The sequence below is a fragment of the Orcinus orca genome, chromosome 11 (genome assembly GCF_937001465.1).
Source record: "Orcinus orca chromosome 11, mOrcOrc1.1, whole genome shotgun sequence".
Classification (NCBI taxonomy): domain Eukaryota; kingdom Metazoa; phylum Chordata; class Mammalia; order Artiodactyla; family Delphinidae; genus Orcinus; species Orcinus orca.
Window position 1 is genome coordinate 80,543,180 of NC_064569.1, and position 19,273 is coordinate 80,562,452.

Below are 19,273 nucleotides of genomic sequence, written 5' to 3' on the forward strand. Positions count from 1 at the left end.
TTGTCGAAAAGTGATGCCTGTAAACGCATAACTGATCAGTCTGGAGGATTATGTACAAACGAGGTGTTAACAGAGGGGTGTTTACCACTTCTGGGTGGTAAAACTACAGTTGTTTTTCTTTCTCTTTTCTATATCCCTATTTGAAAGTTGAATAATAGTGAACGTGTATCGCTTTTGTAAGAAGCAACTGTAAAGTTTAAAAAATTTAAGATTTTTTAAGTTAGCAAAGTCAACTGTAAACATGTGCAAAAACACACGGACTTTTTCAGTCTATCACATTTAAGCACAGCTTCAGAGCGTGTGTGTGTGTGTGTGTGTGTGTGTGTGTGTGTGTGGTGTCATCCTGAATTTATGAAGGGACCCAATGATAAGCTCCTTCCTCCAGGGCCTCCTCTACTCACTACAGTAAGAGCACAGGAGGGTATGTTTGGATTTCTGTCTTAGCTCCACCCTTTTCAAACTATGTGGCTAGGTATTTTAACCTCCCTTTGTCTTAGTTACTTCATCTGTAAAATGGGTAAGTTAGTATAGCATCTCCTTTGTGGAGCTGTTGTGAGATGACATAATTCCGTGCCTAGCATGTAGTGAACATCAATAGATTTGGGCTATTACTGTTATTCTGAGGATTAATGCTTTCGCTTAGCTTTTCAAAGCACAGCACCCCACTGGCAAAGGAGGGCAGAAGTAAAATCAAAATCTGTCAGCGTAACTGAATAATCTCTGCGGAACATACTCGGACTGCAGTGAAACGGTGGCTGCAACAGGGAATGTTCAGCAGAACAATGTATCTGAACCAAAAACAACTGACTCACTATGTTTAGAAAGAGGGCTTCAGACAAGTGGAAATTAAAGACAGAAGAGGCGCATGACATCTTTCAGTGATGTGGAGCAGTGAGGGTGTTACATGGGAGAAAAGCCAGTAACGAGAGTAATAAAAACAAAAATAAAAAGTAAAGAGAACTGGGGTATGAAGATGATATGGGATACGGTGATTGGGACCGTTTGGTGTTCCACTGGGTAGACTCCTAGGAAAATACAATACTCACGAAGCAAAAAGTACACACGAGCAAAGCACAGTGACAGGGGTTAGAAGGGCAGCTGTTTCGTTGTGTGTATTGCTATCTTAATACACACACACAGACACACACACCACATTCAAGGGCTTAGACCTGTGTTTACCTGCCTCGTGCAGTACTTTTGAGAGAGTGAAAGATAAAACTTGATTCCTTCCTGAAACTTGGGCAACAGAAACTTTTAAAAAACAGTTGTTTTTAGGTTTTTTTCCCAGCCTGGTTCCTAAGAAGTAGTCCCTGAAATTATTTCTGAAAATGACAGTTCCTCAGAGAAGGGATTTGTATGAGGACAGAAGGACTAAACATGACTTCACTTTGAGCCTCCCCTAAGGAAAGAGCCTCTTAATTTAACATTTCCACCTGATTCTAAACTCTACCTTTTTTCAATCTTTCCAATCCATTCTCTGCCATTAATTTCTTTCCTTGCAAACACAGAAAAAAGATGGTCTTCACACTTCAATCAAGGCACAGATGATTATTTGGAAATCTATATTAAAATTCAACTTTAGAATTGTTTCCAGATTAAAAGTTTAAAAAGCATATAAAGTTAAAGGGAACAGACTCAACAAGAAGTCTGAACCATGGTGAAACTGTCTAAGCCCTTTGGGAAATAGAGGTTCCAAAACCGAAGTACACTGGAAGATTTGCTTATTCCTGACTTAAACATAATTTTAAAATATTTCCTTTCTTACATCAGAAAGGCCGATTTCTACCTTATTATAGTTGAGAACAGATATTTCTTTTTGTTTTTTTTTTTAGGGAAATGTCCTTGAACGCAAACACCTGTGACACCTGTGAACATTTCTAACCGTCGACTATGGGATTAGGGGAAAGTCAGATTTCAGAGTATTAAATTGAATAGAATGGCCTACCTCTTACAGTAGCAGATGTTTCCTTATGGTACATTTAATGAGGGAAGTGAGAGAGTGCTATATATTAGTGATAAATATTCCCTGGGGCAAAACTCAGGGTTAGGGGATGGGGTATGAGTAAGTCTAGGGAGGCAAAATGGAATAGTAGGACCTCCTGTTGCCAGAACAAATCCCTCACTTCACCAAACACTGTACCTCTTAGAATCTTGAAGTGGGAGCTAATCATGCCAAAGAGAACTGAAAGGCCCAAGCAATCTATTTATTGCTTTGTAAAGTTCAGTCCTGTGGACACATTAGTTAAAAGAAGCAACTCCCAATAGAATTAGGAACAAATTAACTCCCCTAAATATGAAATGCAAAATTACATATAACATCGTATCTACAGTGTTCCTTCATTTTTTTCTTGCTTTTGGCAATGACCTTTAAAAATTGGAAAGAAGAGTGCAGGGTCCCTAAGTTTCTGAATACTCTCATATATACTGTATACATAGAAAATCAGGGTAAGGACCCCATCAGAGGTGGGGAAAAACAAATGAAATAATCCAAAGCAAATCTATCCATCAATTTACTTGTTTTTCCAACGTTTGGAGGAAGAGGTCACGTGTTTTAAGATTTTACTGAGCTAGACCCTTCACAGGCATTACTTCATGGAACCATCACAGCTACTTCGTAAGGTAGCTATTATCAGCAGACCCTGGGGACACAGCACACACGGTTCCTGCCTTCTAAGGGGCACAGGGCAGGTGTGACCAGACGTCACACAGTGTTATGTGAGGTGTGACAGAGGGAAGGTTCCATGTTCTGTGGGGAATATGTTAGGGGAGGATCATGTTCAGGACCGCAGAGCTAGGATTCCTCTCAGGAACCCTTTTAGAAAGGAAGACTCTGGCTCTGAGCCCAAATCTAGCTGGAAAACCCAACCAGGAACATAAAGGCAGCACGAAATGAATGTGTTCAGATTAAACGGATATCTGTCACAACTCCTGACATATTACTAATATGTTTTAAATTTTTAATTTTAAATAGACATGTCTGTAAAGCTATCATGGGAAAGGAAATAAGCAGCCCAGTTGTACCACTAAGGTGCAAAGTAATTCATAGAAATTATCCTTCCTAAAAGGATGCCTCAGTATCAGGACATGGATAGTCTCGTAGGCTTTAATTTAAAAAAAACAAAACTCTAAAAGATAAGGCAAAAACTACAATTTTACTTACAAAATGATCAGGGTTTCTTGCAAGTTTCTATTGATTCTTTTTCGCTAAACACAATTCAGAAGATAATTCTTCCGGGGATGGGGGGAATCTTACAATGAAAACCTGCATAAAAGTGTTTACAGCAGCTCTATTCATAAATGCCAAAACTTGGAAACAACCAGGATGGCCTTCAATAGGTGAATGGATAAACAAACTGTGGTACATGCATACAAGGGAATATTACTCAGTGATTAAAAGAAGTGAGCTATCAAGCCACCAGAGACACAGAGGAACCTTAAATGCATTCTGCTAAGTGAAAGAAGCCAGGCTGAAAAGGCTACCTACTGTATGATTCCAACTACATGACACTCTGGAAAAGACAAAACTGTGCATGTAACAAGAAGGTCAGGGTTGTCAGGCGTTACGGTAGCCGCAGGGAGAAGGGGTGAGTAGGTGGAGCACAAGGGATTTTTAGGCTGTGAAACTATTCTGTACGGTAGCGTAATGGTGGACACATGACATCATGCACTTGTCAGAACCCAAAACACTGTATGACATAAAGAACGAATGCTAATGTAAACCATGGACTTTAGTTAATAATAATATATCAATATTGGTTCATAACTGTGACAAACATACCGCACTAATGCAAGATGTTAGTAACAGGGGAAACTGTGAGGGTGGTGGTGATGGAAGGACCTTTCTGTGCTTTATGCCCCATTTTCTTGTGAACCCGAAACTTCTCTAAAAGTTAAGTCTATTAATTAAAAAATCTTAAGACAGTTTGAAGAGGAAAGAGACTGGTTAACCTGAACAAACAAAGAGAGAAGTGATTCCATATTGCAGAATGATATGAATTACTATCATCTCACACATGTCTGTTAGTTATGGTGTATTTTTAATTGAAATAATAGGTGTATAATAGAACACCAGGAGAGTAGTGTAGAATTATCTTTATTTCAGAATGGATGGGACCTTAGAGATGAATAAACAGGTTTAGATAAACTCAGAAAATAACCAATCATGACTATCAGAGAAGGGAAAACTGTGTTTGGTTTCTGCTGGGGCAAACTGAATGTGTTAAAGTAAGTGTTATGGAAAAAAAACATTTATAGTTGCTAAGGATGCAAAAAAAACTCCTGAAATTTTTATTTATGTTAGTACATTGGAATGTAGCCCAAATTACTACATATGTTTGTTAGCTAAATGGTTTAATTTAGTTGGTACTAATCTTACACACTCTTTGAGGGTTTCTAAAGTTCTTTCTTTATCAACATAAATGATCCACCTTTTCAGCTATTTTAAAATTCAGGACAATAAACGTTCCACTGGCACATGTGAGAGGTGGTACAGCCTGGGGATTTGAGTATGGGTGGTGGAGTTAGACTGCCTGGGTTCAAATCCTGGTTCCACTACTCACTGGCTGGGTGACCTTGGGCAAGTTACTTAACCTTCCTTGGCCTTTGTCTCCCCATATGGAAAGTGGGGACAATAGCAATACTTACCTCATGATTAAATGAATTAATGTACATTTCACTTGTGCAGGGCCCGGCCCACAGTTCTCAACTGTTAACTGTTATTAATCCCAATAAACTGATTTTAGGAGACCACGCCTGATGGCAACATGAAGACACCTCTATGGTGATACTTCTGCTACTCCTAGAATTACTGTTAACACGTTGGCCTCCTCCACTGAATCGTACTCAGTGACAGCAGGAGCCGAATTGTAGTCATCTTTGTTAACAAAAACACATTTAAGGAAATAGTTCTCAGAATAAGGAACTACACTGATTTACTTCTTACTGGGAAAGAAATTTTAATTTCAGCTAAAATTCATACAGTTGAATTGAAAACTTTTTTTTTTTTCAATTGAACTGAAAGAGGAAACCAGGTAAAGTTTTAGTGCACCATACTTTGGCACAGTGACATTACAGTATATCAATTTTAAGATCATCTGTGCCCTCAAGTATTTCCCCTGGGGAGACTGGATTACACTGGGACTTTTGGCTGAAATGCAACCATGTTGAAAAGAGAGAAAACAGCAACTGGATGTTTAAACTGAACATCAACTGCAAGTTGAGATCCACACCATTTTTAGTTGGTGAGAGCTCTAATTCACAATTCAATAGTTCCACGTAACAGATCAAATCTGCGCTTCTGGTTGTGAAAGGCTCTGGTGAACCCAGTGAGTGCAACTTCAGCTACTGTATCAAAGACTGATGTTTGTTTAATCAAGATGGGAAATAAGGGTTTATGATATCCTAAGAAGCGATAAAGTTCTTATCTTCATGCAAACTACCCAAAATAACACCAAGGGCAGCAAACTGGATAAACACCCCAAAGAACAGAAGACTGGCTTCTAAATAGATGGCCTTTTCATTTTAAGCAACAGACAAGTATTTAACTAAATTATTCTCCACCGAGACTATTAAAATGGTTTTGCTATTGCTATCCAAATGAAATTTCAGATCCACTTAATTTTAAGAAATTGACCGAAATTCAAATCACAGATTTGGTGTATTTTAAATGGTGCTATGTGCTCTATGCGCTATTTGTGCTCATTACCACATCGAAGTGGCTGGACTCAGATGTATTAAATCAGAGATGCCAAGTTAATTTCTTAGACATCTTCATAAATAGCTCTAAAATTATGATGAGGCTTGATGATTGAAAACCTTTCCCATTTCTTATTGTTCACTGGTGACATAATTTAGATCAGATAGATATTTAGTATACAAGATTCCCAGAATTATAAAACCAGGAAGAACCCTAATGGGCATCCAGTCCAATGTCCTTACTTTCTAAGAAAATGAGGCCCAGAAGAAGCAGATGAATGTAGTAGTTAAAAGCTTGGGATCTGGAGTCAGACAGACCCAGTCTCAGATTGGCAAGTTATTCACTGCTGGACCTTGAGAAAGTTACTTAAGCTCTCTAAACCTCAGTTTCTCCATCTGCAAAATGGGATCAACAATTGTACTAATCTTTATAGCTTTGTAGTAAAGACTGGATGAGCTGAACACTCAAAAGTACTCAGCACAGAAGACTGGCACACTGTAACTACTCAGTAAATGCTACCAGTTATTATTATTATGACTAAAAACTGACTCCTAAGGCAAGTAAGCAGCAACAGAACTAGAACTTGAGTTGCTGCACGTGTCACAGTGTTTTTCATCTAAATAGTACCTGGGATAAAGATTCACTGGTCCTGACAATTTAAGTATAACTACATCAAATAGAAGGATAACTGTTTCAGTTTTTCTGCTACTGAAATGATCAAAATATTAAAATGACGCTTACATTACTGAGGTGTCAAATTCATGAAGATTCACATGTACTGAGCTTTTCATGAGCAATGGACATTACATGTTTACCTTTGTAACTGTTAAATTATATGCTTTTAAGTATTTCCCATCAAAAGGTGCTCATATAAAATAAATGACAAAAGTTAGGGTTCACTTGCTAATGATCTTAAATTTGACCCTGATTAGTTGCTATATGGACTAAGTCCGATATTCTTAATTTGTATCATCAGTCAGATATCACCATATCCTCTACACATGTGCTATGGAGGAAGAAGAATAGGGACACATGAAAGAAAAAGGTCACATGGATCTGCAGTGTGAGTGAGAATCAGTTTGGCTAATACAGACTCCTCAGAACCCAGCAGCCACCAATCACAGACATTTGGAATTGCCGTTTCTGTCAACATTGTGTCCTTATATGATTCAGCTCAGAGTTGAATGTTTTCCTTACATTAAAAAATGAATAATTAAGAAGGCTCATAAGGAAAATGAGCTTTTTATAATGTGCTCTCAATATTCTCCATTTGTTAATTTTTAGTTCGTTGGCAGTCTTTTCAATAAATATTCTCAGACTGTCAAGTGGGTGCTTAAAACATTTTCTTGTAGTAAACTAAAGGTCATTTTTCTCCTAATCTGGAGAATGATCAATGTATATAAAATTACTTTAACTCTTTAAAAATAAGAGTAACTGAATTAAATAGACATCAGCTCAAACTACAGTGACATAAGCTCAAATATAAAAACATGAAAAAAACCCAAACACCTTTTTATATAACACCAATGTGATTCAGCAGACCAACAGATGAAGAAAATAGTAATCTGAAAAGTGGCAATCTGTATCCACAGCCAGTATTTAGTATTTCAGTGACTAGAAATAAAATGGTTTGGCAAACTTACCCGCATTTTTGCACAAGCATCTTGGGTTGATTCTGTCCCCCTGAGCTCTTTTATCAGCATAGAACCTAAATACTGAAATACAAAAAAATTTAACGATTTAGGAAAAACAGAATATAAATATGAGTAGCAATTTAAAAGCAGACTGTAGAAGTACTACTGGCCAGGTTTCCTGGCTGTAGGCTGCTGCATAACTTTTAAAAACTAACGGTAACTAATTCTAACAAATAAATGCACGTATAGAGAGAATGCAGCAGAATTAAGCACAGTTCTGAAAGCTGTAAATTGCTCTTTATAATAAAACTGTAGCAGTTTCTAAAGACGCCATCTTTCAGATCATATTTAACTGCAAAACGGGGGCATCTAAAAATGTTTTCCCTTGTTTTTTGAGGCAGCTATGTCTGCAAAAATAAATCACATCACTATCTATGTAATTACAGGGCTGTATGAGACAGCTGAGAAGCTAAGCAACATGCACCCCATTTGGACTTAGTTGGCTGCATAGGTAATTAACGTTAGGCTGTTCTGAGGCAGAGATGCAGTTTTGGACCTTTTTCATTCACAGCTGTGTGCCCTGTGGTTGATCCACTTGAGAACAGGCTGGGAGCGTGCGGGGAGGGGGAATGTCATTCACAGTTGTTCCACAGCCCAGAGAGCTGAGTCTTTGGTGCAAACTGACACTGGAGGGGCTGAATGGGGCTGAATGTCTCCTCCCAGGAATGACCAACCACTTTGCCGTTAGGTGATCGGCTCCAATACTGCCTTGGTACAAATCGTCACGCATGCTTCAAATTCTGGCTGGGGGCGCAAATAGCTTTTAGCAAAATGTCTATTTTGTCTTTCTATCAGTTGACTCCCCTTCAACCTTTTGAAGCTTCAACGGGGCTCTTCCCATTTATCATTTTTCTCTAATTCCCTTCAAAAAACAGAAAGAGCTCTATATGTCTTTTTTAAAAGAGTGCATTAAAATAATTATTTTCCTGACATGACTGAGGAGACCCTGGCACTCTGCAAAAACTGGGTTGGGAATCAGTCCTACCGACCCGGGAGGTCTCTGACTTGAAGAGGTTGTGCAAGGGCACAATAGCAGAGGGTTTGGTCAAAGCCTTCCAAGAAAGGCTCAGGGATTTGGCATTTGAGCCTTGGAGGAGGGAGGCATTTCAATCCCCCAGTTCTGGGAAGATCACTATTGAAATGAGTCCAATGCTTCAAGATATAAGCAGTTAAAGGGGTGCAGAGAGCACAAAATGAAAAAAAAGCCTAAACTACTGTGAGATAATCAGAACATCCACATCTTCATCAAATTAAGGAAAATGATCGTGGTGAAATCCTTATCTTTTAAGGTATCAGGAAACTTTGTCCTAATTGAAACATTTATTTTAAAGAGAGACAGTTGCAATGCTCTGTCCTGGGTTCAGCCACTTTCCCTGCTGTAGTCATGACAACCACCTGCCCCCAAACCAATGGTATCTTTTGAACATCTACCTGTTCATATCATTCACAATTCTCAGCTAAGCCTGATTCTCTCTCCTATTTCAAAAAAAAAAAAAAAAAGCCCAGTACTGTAATATAATCCAAATGATGACAACGAAAAGAATCTGGTATTTAGATAGAGCAGTAGACCCAATGTTTTGAGATTTGTAAGTGGAAATGTCTATATGTGCTGTATTTATACTCATTTCCATTTTAAGATAGCAGTTTATCACATTTAATTTAAAATATACAACTATATAAGGAGATAAAACAGACCTTGAGCTTACAAGATTAAAAGGGTTATAAAGCTCTATTTATTTGGACTTTCTCTGTGGTGAGAAGGCTACTTTAAGAAAAAAGAGAAGGGGAAAACATTTTAGGAATTTCAGTGATGGACATTTGGGGATACCTTCAATATAAAAGTAAACAGGTTAGAAATGTACCCTCTATCCCTGCTGGTACCCAAGTACTGAATTCTGGGTAACTTACAAAAGCTTTGTAATCACACGACTGGAAGATGAGCTTTTCCGGGTGGTGTTGCCAGTACTGCACTGGAGTTGAGGCTGTGGCTTCGTTTGGAGGTCGCAAGGTAATGGAAGGTTCTCCCCAGTCTCCTGTCTGAAAATCACATTTATTCTAGAGGTAACATGAGCAGTAGGCCAAGTTCATTCCCTATAGCTGGCCTGAGTTCATCTTATACCTGTGTGCTGTAAATGTGCAAATGTATATTATATGTTTGTTATGGTTTTATATGTCTTAGCATCATATTTCCCAAAGCTGAGTTAATTTTTGAGGTATGAAAGAAGTTGACCTATTCTATTTTTCGAATGACACCCTAAGGTAAGTAATTTTAAAATAAAACATGAATATATTCATAAATGATTTACTAATTTTCTGTTCCAACAGAAAAGAACATACAATCTTTGAAAGACTTTTCTGTTTTTAAACTTGACTGAAATTTTTAGTTGAACTGCTTTTGCATTCAGAATACACAGTTCCATCGGTTTCAGTTCCCAGTTAGGACATGTACCATGTACTCTGAATAATTTTATATCTCTGGAGAAAAGATACAGTAGGTGTGACACTAAACAGAATTTTAGAAGAAAAATATACTAATGGATGATACCTAGTTTCCCTCCTCTGAATTCATTTGTATCAATACAATACTACTGTGGTTGTCTTGGATATACTCAGCCAGCTCCCTCAGAAAACCTAAAGCATGAATGAAAAATAAATATTTAAATACCAGGTTTGGTCATACATGCACATGCATGTACTTGAGGATCCTAATCACAAATACAAGCACATTCCCATATGCTGGTATATCATATAGTACATAAATGTCCACAAAGACAGACCTAAGACAGAAGGACATTCTATCATTTTAATTATCATTTTCCATGAGGTTAACCTTGATATGTTTTATTACTGTAATGGTTTAGTATGAGCATCTATAAAGTCAAAGGCCTGTGTTGGGAGATTTCTCCTTTCCCTCGTAAAGATTCTGATTGTTCAAGATTTGGTTCTTTGTTGGACATAACTCAATCTAGACAACAGGCAGATTTCCAAAGCCACTCTCCCTCTAACTTGGATTTGGTTGGTCTTACAGAATTATGAGAAATTACCTTTCTCAGGAGCTGGAAGAGTATAAAGAGGTCTCATGAGCTCCAAAACCAAATAAAACCTTGGCTAGAGACAAAGTTCCACAGAAGTACTGGCAAACGGGTTGGCACTAGGATTTCTTAAGGAGGACTTTCTAGAAGTCTGGGATAAGAATGCCAAATTTTGGATGTAGGTGTATGTTTTGGGGGAAAAAAGTCCATAACCTTCATTAAATTCTTTGAAATGCTCTAGAAAGTTCAAAAGGTTAAGAGCCCCAAGTCTCCAGGAGTAGTTTAAATAGGATGTGTGTTTTGGGGAAGACGACTACCGTTCCACTTTTTCCCTGTGCAGTTTGGACTTACATTAGGAGGAATATGAGGTGGCTGTCATTACTGGAAAGGGTTAGGCGTAGGCTTTGCCGTCTGGAAATTTCTAACTGGCTTTAAAAAACAAAAGAATTCTAGAGCCCCTTAGGAATGCAAAGGCCTTGTCATAGAGGCAGAGGAATGCACAAGCCTTTTCATGAAGCAGAGAGCCTGTAGCTTTTCTCCTTAAGATGGGTGACTCCCAACCACGGGAAGAGCAAAGTGAGCCTCGTAGTATCTCCTTGGCTTCTCACCAGAGTGTGTGACCAGTCAGAACCCCTCTGCTCGTCTCTTACGCTCTGCCCTGAGCTACTCTGTGTGTTAGTTCTGTTCTAGTTGCTGATTTACTCTCACAGGGCTCCGTTCTCCCATCTCCCGTCTGTTGATATTGTTAAGGCTTTACCTGGAATACTTACTTTGGCATTTTTAAACAGAAATCCTATGTTTTATGACCCATCCCTGACTCATTCTTGAGTTTTTTCTTCATGTTTATACAAACTGTTATTTCGTGAAAGCAATAACTGATTGCAATTAATTAATTAGGAGTAAGTTTTCCTCTGACTTCCTATTTTGATCTTTTCTTTTCCTTCTCTCTCAAATGTTTGGATCTTTATTATCTCTCCAGTCTTTATTTCAACTGGTTGTGATTTGGTCTTAAAAAAACTAGTATAAAATTAAAAATGCAGAATATGCGAATTTCCATTATTATTTTGAAGCTGAGTGTAATAACCTTTAAATAAGGTAAAACTCTGGAAACATGCAGCTGTGAGTTCTTAACTAAAAGCTCTCCTCACATCTAGCAAATCATCCTCTAATCTCCCCCCATTAACCTTTTCCCCTGTTCTCCCCCCTCCCTCGATAAAGCAACAACAACATAGCAAACAGGTGTCGTACATTTAAGTCACAGGTAACACTGTTAACGGAACAACAGAAGTTGGCACACAAGTTTGTGGAATGATACAAAAGGAGCTGGTTGACCTCAAAAGATCCTTCGATCCAGTGTCCGCTGATGTGACAACCCAAAGCAAGCATCCAATCTTCACGTTAGCCCTGTCATCATTTAGCTGAGGTTCACCTTGGCCAAGCTCAATGGGCAGTTTTCAGAAAAGCCTGAACAGACATGGCAGGAGCTGGGGGTACCATGGGTTGTGGGGCAAGGGTTGTGGGGTAGGGGTGGGGATGGGTGGGTGAAGCTGGGGTTATGGGGACATTTGAGGTGTTCGTACATTAAGCATGCAAATCATATGCAAACTCATTCTCTAACTGCTGAATTAACTCAGGCACTTTTATAATTGAATTTCAATGTGAGTTCCACATATACTGAAAGCAGAATGCCGATGCAAATATTTACATCATCCACAGAAGTCACAGCAGCCATTTTGGGAATTACAAGCCCCAGCATACAGCACCTCAGTCTGGAGATCATTTCCATCTCTTATTTGATAACCACTTGAAGAAATCAGTGGTGCTTCCATTTAATCTGTTTAGGCAGCGCCATCATCTGCTCTCCTATGACTCCACTTTGTCCAGAAATCACAAACCACTGCTTTGGATCCAGAGTGATCTGACACACTTTCCTTACGTGCAATGGGGGGAGATAATTATAGGGAAGAGAAACAGAATCCTTACTTCATTTTCTTTGAGGCCCAGAAAACTTTGCTCCAGTCCAAATATTTTAAAAATTCCCTACAGGGACTGAATCTACCTTTCTGGAAATAGAAACTGAATTTTGTCATACTTAGTGCTATTTCCAGAAATTCGTTTTCAAACAGAGGGAAAAGTGTTCTTAAAATTGAATTTATAAGGAAATAATTTTCCTTTCTTCCTGGAAATTCATCAACTGATTTTTTTAACCTTAGATCTAAGAATATTTAGAAGACTCTGCTTGTACGTGTTGGTTTTTCTCTTTGGAATTAATTCACTGGGAATGGATGGACTCCTCATTACTCTACTGTAAAGGGCAGATGTGGCCTTGATCCTTGGGGTGGCATTCAGCTTCACCTGGTTGACGGACAGTAAAAACAAAAGTGCTTGGAGAACAAGGGTGCCTTAGGTCTCCATGCTTTTGGAGGCTGAATTACAGCAGGAATGAGCTATGGAGGAAAGAGGTAGAGCAGTGCTAATATGGAGCAGCTGTAGAGACCAAAAGGCCAAGAAGGGGTTTTGCCTCGCATATAAAATTATTTCGGTTTTGAAGCCCAGTATTAGCTCTTGTTAAATAGTACACTCGTATCTAGATAATTCCTGTATTTCTTCAGGTAAGTTTAAAACATTAATACTTTCCCAGTTAAAAATGCTTGTTAAATATTAAATAAAAATCAAACAGACTTAAAAAGTCTTTTGCCTGAAATAATGGTTTATAATCAAGTCTTATCTTTACTGAAAAGTAGATCTAAACATGGGTTACAATGAAGCAATACTATTTAGTTAGAATAACAAAATAAAATCGAAAAAGCCTGGGGTAAAAGCCTGTCACACTGTAAATTATTAGTGACTGGCAGTGCTTTTTAAAAGGCTTAAGAAGTTGCAGAAGAGAAATTAAAATGATCCAAGGCCCTCTTACTAAGTGTCTTCAGGATATTTCTTTAAAGCTTAAAATACTTAGAGAAAAATCTTTTCTTTAGGTTCACGTATTGAATGCTCTTAACAGTCCAAGAATTCGGCCATGGATTAAAAGCTTGTTTACTTGGCATATACGTATGTATTTATTTCCTTTAATATATATCAGTTAAACAGAGGAAAATGTACATTATTAACTACCCCTTCAAACTCAAATAAAAATTAACCTTCCAATACGAAAGAAAAACATAATTTGAGATTAAAGTTTTAAACGGAGAATTGATTCTGCTTAACAGGTATTTGCCAACTGCCAACTAGAAATTCATAGCCTGCTGAGTTTGAAGGATTATAATTGGGCCGTACCCAATATAATGTAATTACATTAAATGTCTCATACCACCAGCTGAAAGTATAAAACTGCTAACTGAATTTAGTTATAACACAGAAAAAAATTTGCAAAATTTCAGAGCTTTTTATTGGATGGTGGATTCCAAAATGTAGCTTTTAATCTTTTCATTATTTCAAAGGGTGGTAAAACTGCAAGGTTTTAGTTCATGTGCACCAGACATATAATTCTAAAACATCATATCATATAGCTCTCTACCCCCAAAAATGGAAACTGAAGATATCACATATTCTATATGTTCTGAGAATACAAAGGGGAAACATCATCTATATTCTTACTTACTTCCTGAGAAAACAGTTTTGTAAGGACGTCAGTAGATAATTAAAAGCTATGATTATGACTTAGTTTCCTAACATGAACAGGAAGATATGGTGTTTTCCAGGCCTTGTATTATTCTTTAAAGAATTTTTAAAATTAGGATTTAATTGATTTTTTAAATAGAAGCTTTTAAATCTTTTCTACTAGGAACTGCTCCCACCTACCTGCTTGTAAATTTAGATCTGAATATTACCAAACATTATTCTCTACTGAGAACACTTAATGAAAAACTAAAATGATTTTAAATGATGACTGTTATTTTCAGGTTTCACTTTCAATAATTCTGACAAATGACAGAGATGGGCTACCCAAACATGTATGATATATGTAATTACATTTACTTTCCATTATCTCTACAGCTTTGAAGAAGGCTACATATAGCTCTATATTTATAAATACGTACACATGTATTTGGATGTGAATGTAAGGAAAGGTCTCCTACAAACATTCACACACACGTGAAAGCAAGATGCTGCTGCAGCTCTTTTAAAACATCTTCAAGAATAAAGAATGCTGGTTTGGTCAAATGCAGCTGGTTATCTTGAATTTGTTCCTTTTGATGATAAAGAGCAGAGATGGCCACTTCTGAACACGAAAAAGCACTGGTTAGAATTTACGTGTTCAGGAGGAACTGCTGGGTCACTGGAGCATCAGTACCAGGCAATGTATAGACACTGTGGTCCCCAAGTGCCAGAAATTCCCATGCACAGGAGGAGGGGTGTGCCTGACATGGCACCTCAAAAGAGGCCCTTTGCATGCCACCCCAAGAGCTCTGCTTAGTGATTCTCAACCAAATGCCTCAACCTCTTAGACAGCAGGCTATCCAATAAGAGAAATTTAACGGAGTGTGAAAATAGAATTGGATTTTAAAATACAAAATGGAAAAAAAACCCAGACATTAAAATGTTTCCTTTCCAAACAAAAATGAATTTTTAAAAAGTATGCAAAAGTGAACTGTGAATATTTGAATATTAAGCAGCTCAGAGTAAAACAGGTCATGATTTCACACACATTCCAAAGATCAGTTCAGTACTGTCAAGTGGAAAAAAAGAAAAAGGCTGAGAACCACTTTGTAGCTGTAATGGTGCCTCTCCTGGCTATACTCCTCCCATATTTGCATAAAACTTATATATAATATCATGCAAATCATACTCAAATATTTATCACAAGTAAAGTGCATGAACCTTTAAGAATTGTTAGGCACAAAGGACTGAATAGCCCATGGACATGGGAAATACAAAATGGGGAAGAATAACACTGATATATACATGGGTATATATATATATCAATTTACCCTTTTCCTTTTTCCTGTAAAAGCAAGTTAACGCAGACACCTGGGATGAAAGCCAAACTCACATGGGACAGATTTTAACTGTAGACTTCAAAACCAAGTATGTTTCTTATTTTAGGACAATGTTTGCACGTTAACTAGTCACAAGGCACAGTGAATGAAGTATAAGAGACAAAAGAAATTTCAGGAGTTGTTAGACATCACAAATTTTCTGCATTGCCAGGACATGGTCCCTATAGCTACTGACGACACTTTGCAACACACGACACAGCTCAAGTTCAGGAAGAGAAAAATAACCATTTGTAACCTTACATTATGAACCTGATGGATGGCTGAGAAAGGAAATCCAGCGTTCTGATTCGTCCATATCTCACAGACAGACGACTGCTGATATAAACAGAAAACTATCTCATCTTGTCAATATTTAAAACACGGCAGCTACCAAGGTAGCATCAAAGAAGGGAAGGAGGAAAATAATAAAAAGCAAAGAATCATATTTCTTAAAAAAAAAAACAACTCAAAACACCAAAAAAACTTTCAGGGTGCCCGAGGTTTAATAATTGACTTTCAAGTCATTCTTTTGCCTAAAAACACTTTTGGGTTGGCTGGAAAAAAAAAAGACCATTTATGCATTAGTATTATGTCAAGGGAAATTACCAATCCATTCACATCTTGGAAAAAGCAAACTGTGTTTTACATTTGCCGAAGAGAACGGAAATACCTTCCCTCTTCATGTCATTCGTTTCAGAGGATAAATATTTTTATGAAGTTCAAGAAGGATGGGAAAAAAATCTTTAACACAGGTCAAACATTTTAATTTTCTTATCTTCAAATGACCGAGAGCAAACAATGCAATAAAATGACTTTCCTAACTTAGTCATTGCTCAAGTTGATAAACCTAGAGAGATTTTTCCCCTCCAGAGCTCTCAAGAGCAAAGCTCTGTGATTAACAAGGGAGAAGTGTCAGTTTGCTGCCCAGCAGAGGGAATGTGTGGTGGTGGAGGGGCCCCAAGGAGGCACAGCAGGGAGGGGCTGGGGTTGGGAAGCTCAGCTCCGTCCCTCAACCAGAAACTTTGGGGAATGCCATTTGGTGTCTGTGAGCCTAATGAATCTGCTGCATGATTCGGATTCTCTACCACACCATTAACAATCTAACAACCAACAATTATTAAAAGGCAGTAACGTTTGCTTAGAACCAAATGCCAAATGAACCAACACCCTCCCAGGAGTTATAGCAGAAACCACCAGATAAACCAACGAGACTCCTGGCTTGACCTTTACAGAGTTCTTTTCCTGAACTCCATCATCTAAAAGACACCATGAAATTGAATCACAGAAAATGGCAGAACGCCTGAACTTATTCAGCCAAGCGCTGCGAACATCCCCAGAATTCACAAGCAGAGCGCACAAAGATCAGTGCAGGAAGGAGATAAGAATGGAACCACAACACAGTTTAGAAACCCAGCAAAGAACAATATCATCAGCAAATGCGCTGTGGAAAAGAAAGCTTATCCCTGGCTAAATGTTTCCCCCACCTCCACCCTCCCAGAAACGCTCACCAGAAATTTAACATCTCTCTCTCCAGTTCCAAAGGCAGCTCCACACACACCTACATCTTTGCTTTCCATCCCTTCTGTCATCTGGATGGCTTGCTGGGGACAGACTGTCAGGTAATTGGCATTCTGTTAAGAAAGTAAGATACCTGGGGTCTGACCAAAAGGCACCTCCAACCACCTCCCACTTAAACCAGCTCTGCTATTCTCAGTTTCTGCTCTAAACTTCATGCTATTTTCTCCACAGGGGCATCTTCCCCTTCCTTCTCTGCAAAAATTAAATCTCTAGCAAGTTAAGTCTTGGGGCCATTAAACCCCCAGCCTCGTCTCCAATAGGTGTCATCTGATTTAAATATATTAATTCCATGCTTCAGCAGGACTACCATCTTAACCGGCGCCAAACATACTTCTAGGATACCCTTAAAGCACTGTCACCCACAGTTCTGAGATAGTTCTTTTACAGAAATTACATCTTCTACGACTTTCACAGACTTTTAGTGCTAGAAGTAACCCAGGGATCACCTGTCATCTGACAGATGAAGAGAAGGACATTCAGAGAGGTTAAGTGGCTTGCTGTGGTCACACAGGGAAGTGTCACAACGTGTCAGCCTGCCAGGATGGCTAGGGAGGAATGCCAGCCCAGTACTGACCTCGCCAGAAGACGGAGAGAATATTCAGTTATATGGAGGCTGTTTACTACTCCTGAAACAAATATATATAAATGGAGCCAGTTCATGGAACAGTCTCAACTCCACAGGGGTTCAAATACCTTAAAAGTTTTGTTTTCCAGTCAACTCCTCCCAAACGGGCCATGCCCAGTCCCTCCTCCCTGGTGGGCAACAGGCCAATCGACATTCTGGGCAGCCTGCATGACCTCCTGGTCACTTTGAGTTATGAAGAATTCACTTTTTTATAAAACTCCAATATCATTTATGATTCAAACTTTGCCCTTCCCCACCACACTCCAATCCTGAGGCTTAAAGAAACCCGAGGTAGGGTGGCACGGTCCTCCTTGGATGTCCCCCATGCCAAGCTCAGCCTCCTTCATGCACTTAGCTGGGCCGGAGGATACAGGAGAAGGACAAGGGCCTCTCTCTTACTTGACAGTGGCTGAATTCTCCCTGCTGGTTGTCACTGCTTCTCAGGGTAACACTAACTTGGTCTCTGATCCTTCTCATAGGAGCTGCCCCACTCTGGGTTCTACCGTATCTGTGGAGGTTCTCTGGAGGTCTTTGCTGGGGAGGGATGTCCCTACTGCACAGTCCCTGATGTGAGAAATGTGGCTCTAGCCTGACTTTCCCCAACCCCATCCAGCCTTCTTAGGTAGGACACGTGCACGCCCCTTGGGTGGGATGCAGGGGAGAGTGCACGAGCCCCGCCTCCTGACTGCTCATCCACAGCACATATATACATCCTTGCCACGCAGAGCAGTCTGCTCTGTGACCAATCCTCCTCTCTGCCAGGACATCTCCCTCCAGTTCTCTCTTCCTCAGTTCAGGTTGGTTTATCTGCATCTGCTCCCAGAAGTTCACCTAGGGAGAGAGATACCAGTTTCCCCTTCTGGCTGGTTCCCTCACTTCGGGTGAGCATTCCTCTTGGAGACCTTCTCCTTAGGCTTGGGTTGCATGGGGATGCGCTCTCTCCCCTCCCATGGGAAGGGAGGAGAAGCCTCGGTTCTTTCCACAGTGGCTCAGACAATTCTCTGCCCCCCTGGCCCGCCCCCAGCACCAATCTTCTGACTCTGTGGACAGGAGGCTGACTGTGCAGGGCAGGATTCACCACCTGTTGGTAAATTCCAAGTAGGGTGTCTGGCTCCCTTATCAGCAGCTCTCTCTTTAGAACGTGCAATACTTAGTACCTACAGGCAAGTTCCTCCTTAGCATCCTGTTACATGAATATATCTTCCAACAGTCACAGAAGTTACCAGAAAGTTAAGGAGGGAAGAGAGGGTCTTGTGCCATAATTATTTTTATTTTTAAAACTCCATATAAGATTTTCTCAGTGAAGAAATAAAACCCACCTCTAGTCATATACACTGAAGAGAGTTCCCATGTGGCTTATATACCTTTTAAAGGTGTTACAATAACTATTTTTCACTTATAAGGTATGTTCAAACTTGATAAAGGAAATCCTCTCTCATTTCCAATAACTATGTGCCTCAGTGCAAATGGTAAAAAGTCATATTCAAAAAACAGAGTTTAAAATAAAGGCAGTTAATTGTATTTTAGTTATGGAGATGGTTTTTTAAAAAGCTGATAACATGTCAGACATCACAGTAATTCTGACGGTAGCAAAGACTTTACCAGGCGCATAAGAGCAGTAGCTTAAGGTAGACCAGCTGTAATTGGTGTCCTCATAACATGAAATGGCT

At 39.1% G+C, this 19,273-nt stretch overlaps 1 protein-coding gene across 20 annotated transcripts in view; it reads right to left on the minus strand.

Moving 5' to 3' along the window:
- The window catches only part of ANKS1B (ankyrin repeat and sterile alpha motif domain containing 1B), a 1,164,750-nt gene that overhangs the window by 48,034 nt on the left and 1,097,443 nt on the right, over window positions 1-19,273 (minus strand). For 10 of the 20 annotated variants that reach the window (XM_033427668.2, XM_049694294.1, XM_049694293.1 and 7 more), the window contains 3 exons: window positions 15,662-15,736; window positions 9,298-9,426; window positions 7,339-7,410 (listed from right to left, as the gene is read on the minus strand). The exons of 1 other annotated variant lie outside the window; for it this stretch is intronic. In XM_033427668.2, the coding sequence (XP_033283559.1) occupies window positions 7,339-7,410; window positions 9,298-9,426; window positions 15,662-15,736 (276 nt within the window). The remainder of the gene's footprint in view (window positions 1-7,338; window positions 7,411-9,297; window positions 9,427-15,661; window positions 15,737-19,273) is intronic. 9 more of the 20 variants (XM_033427675.2, XM_004269493.4, XM_049694296.1 and 6 more) reach the window with 2 other exon arrangements.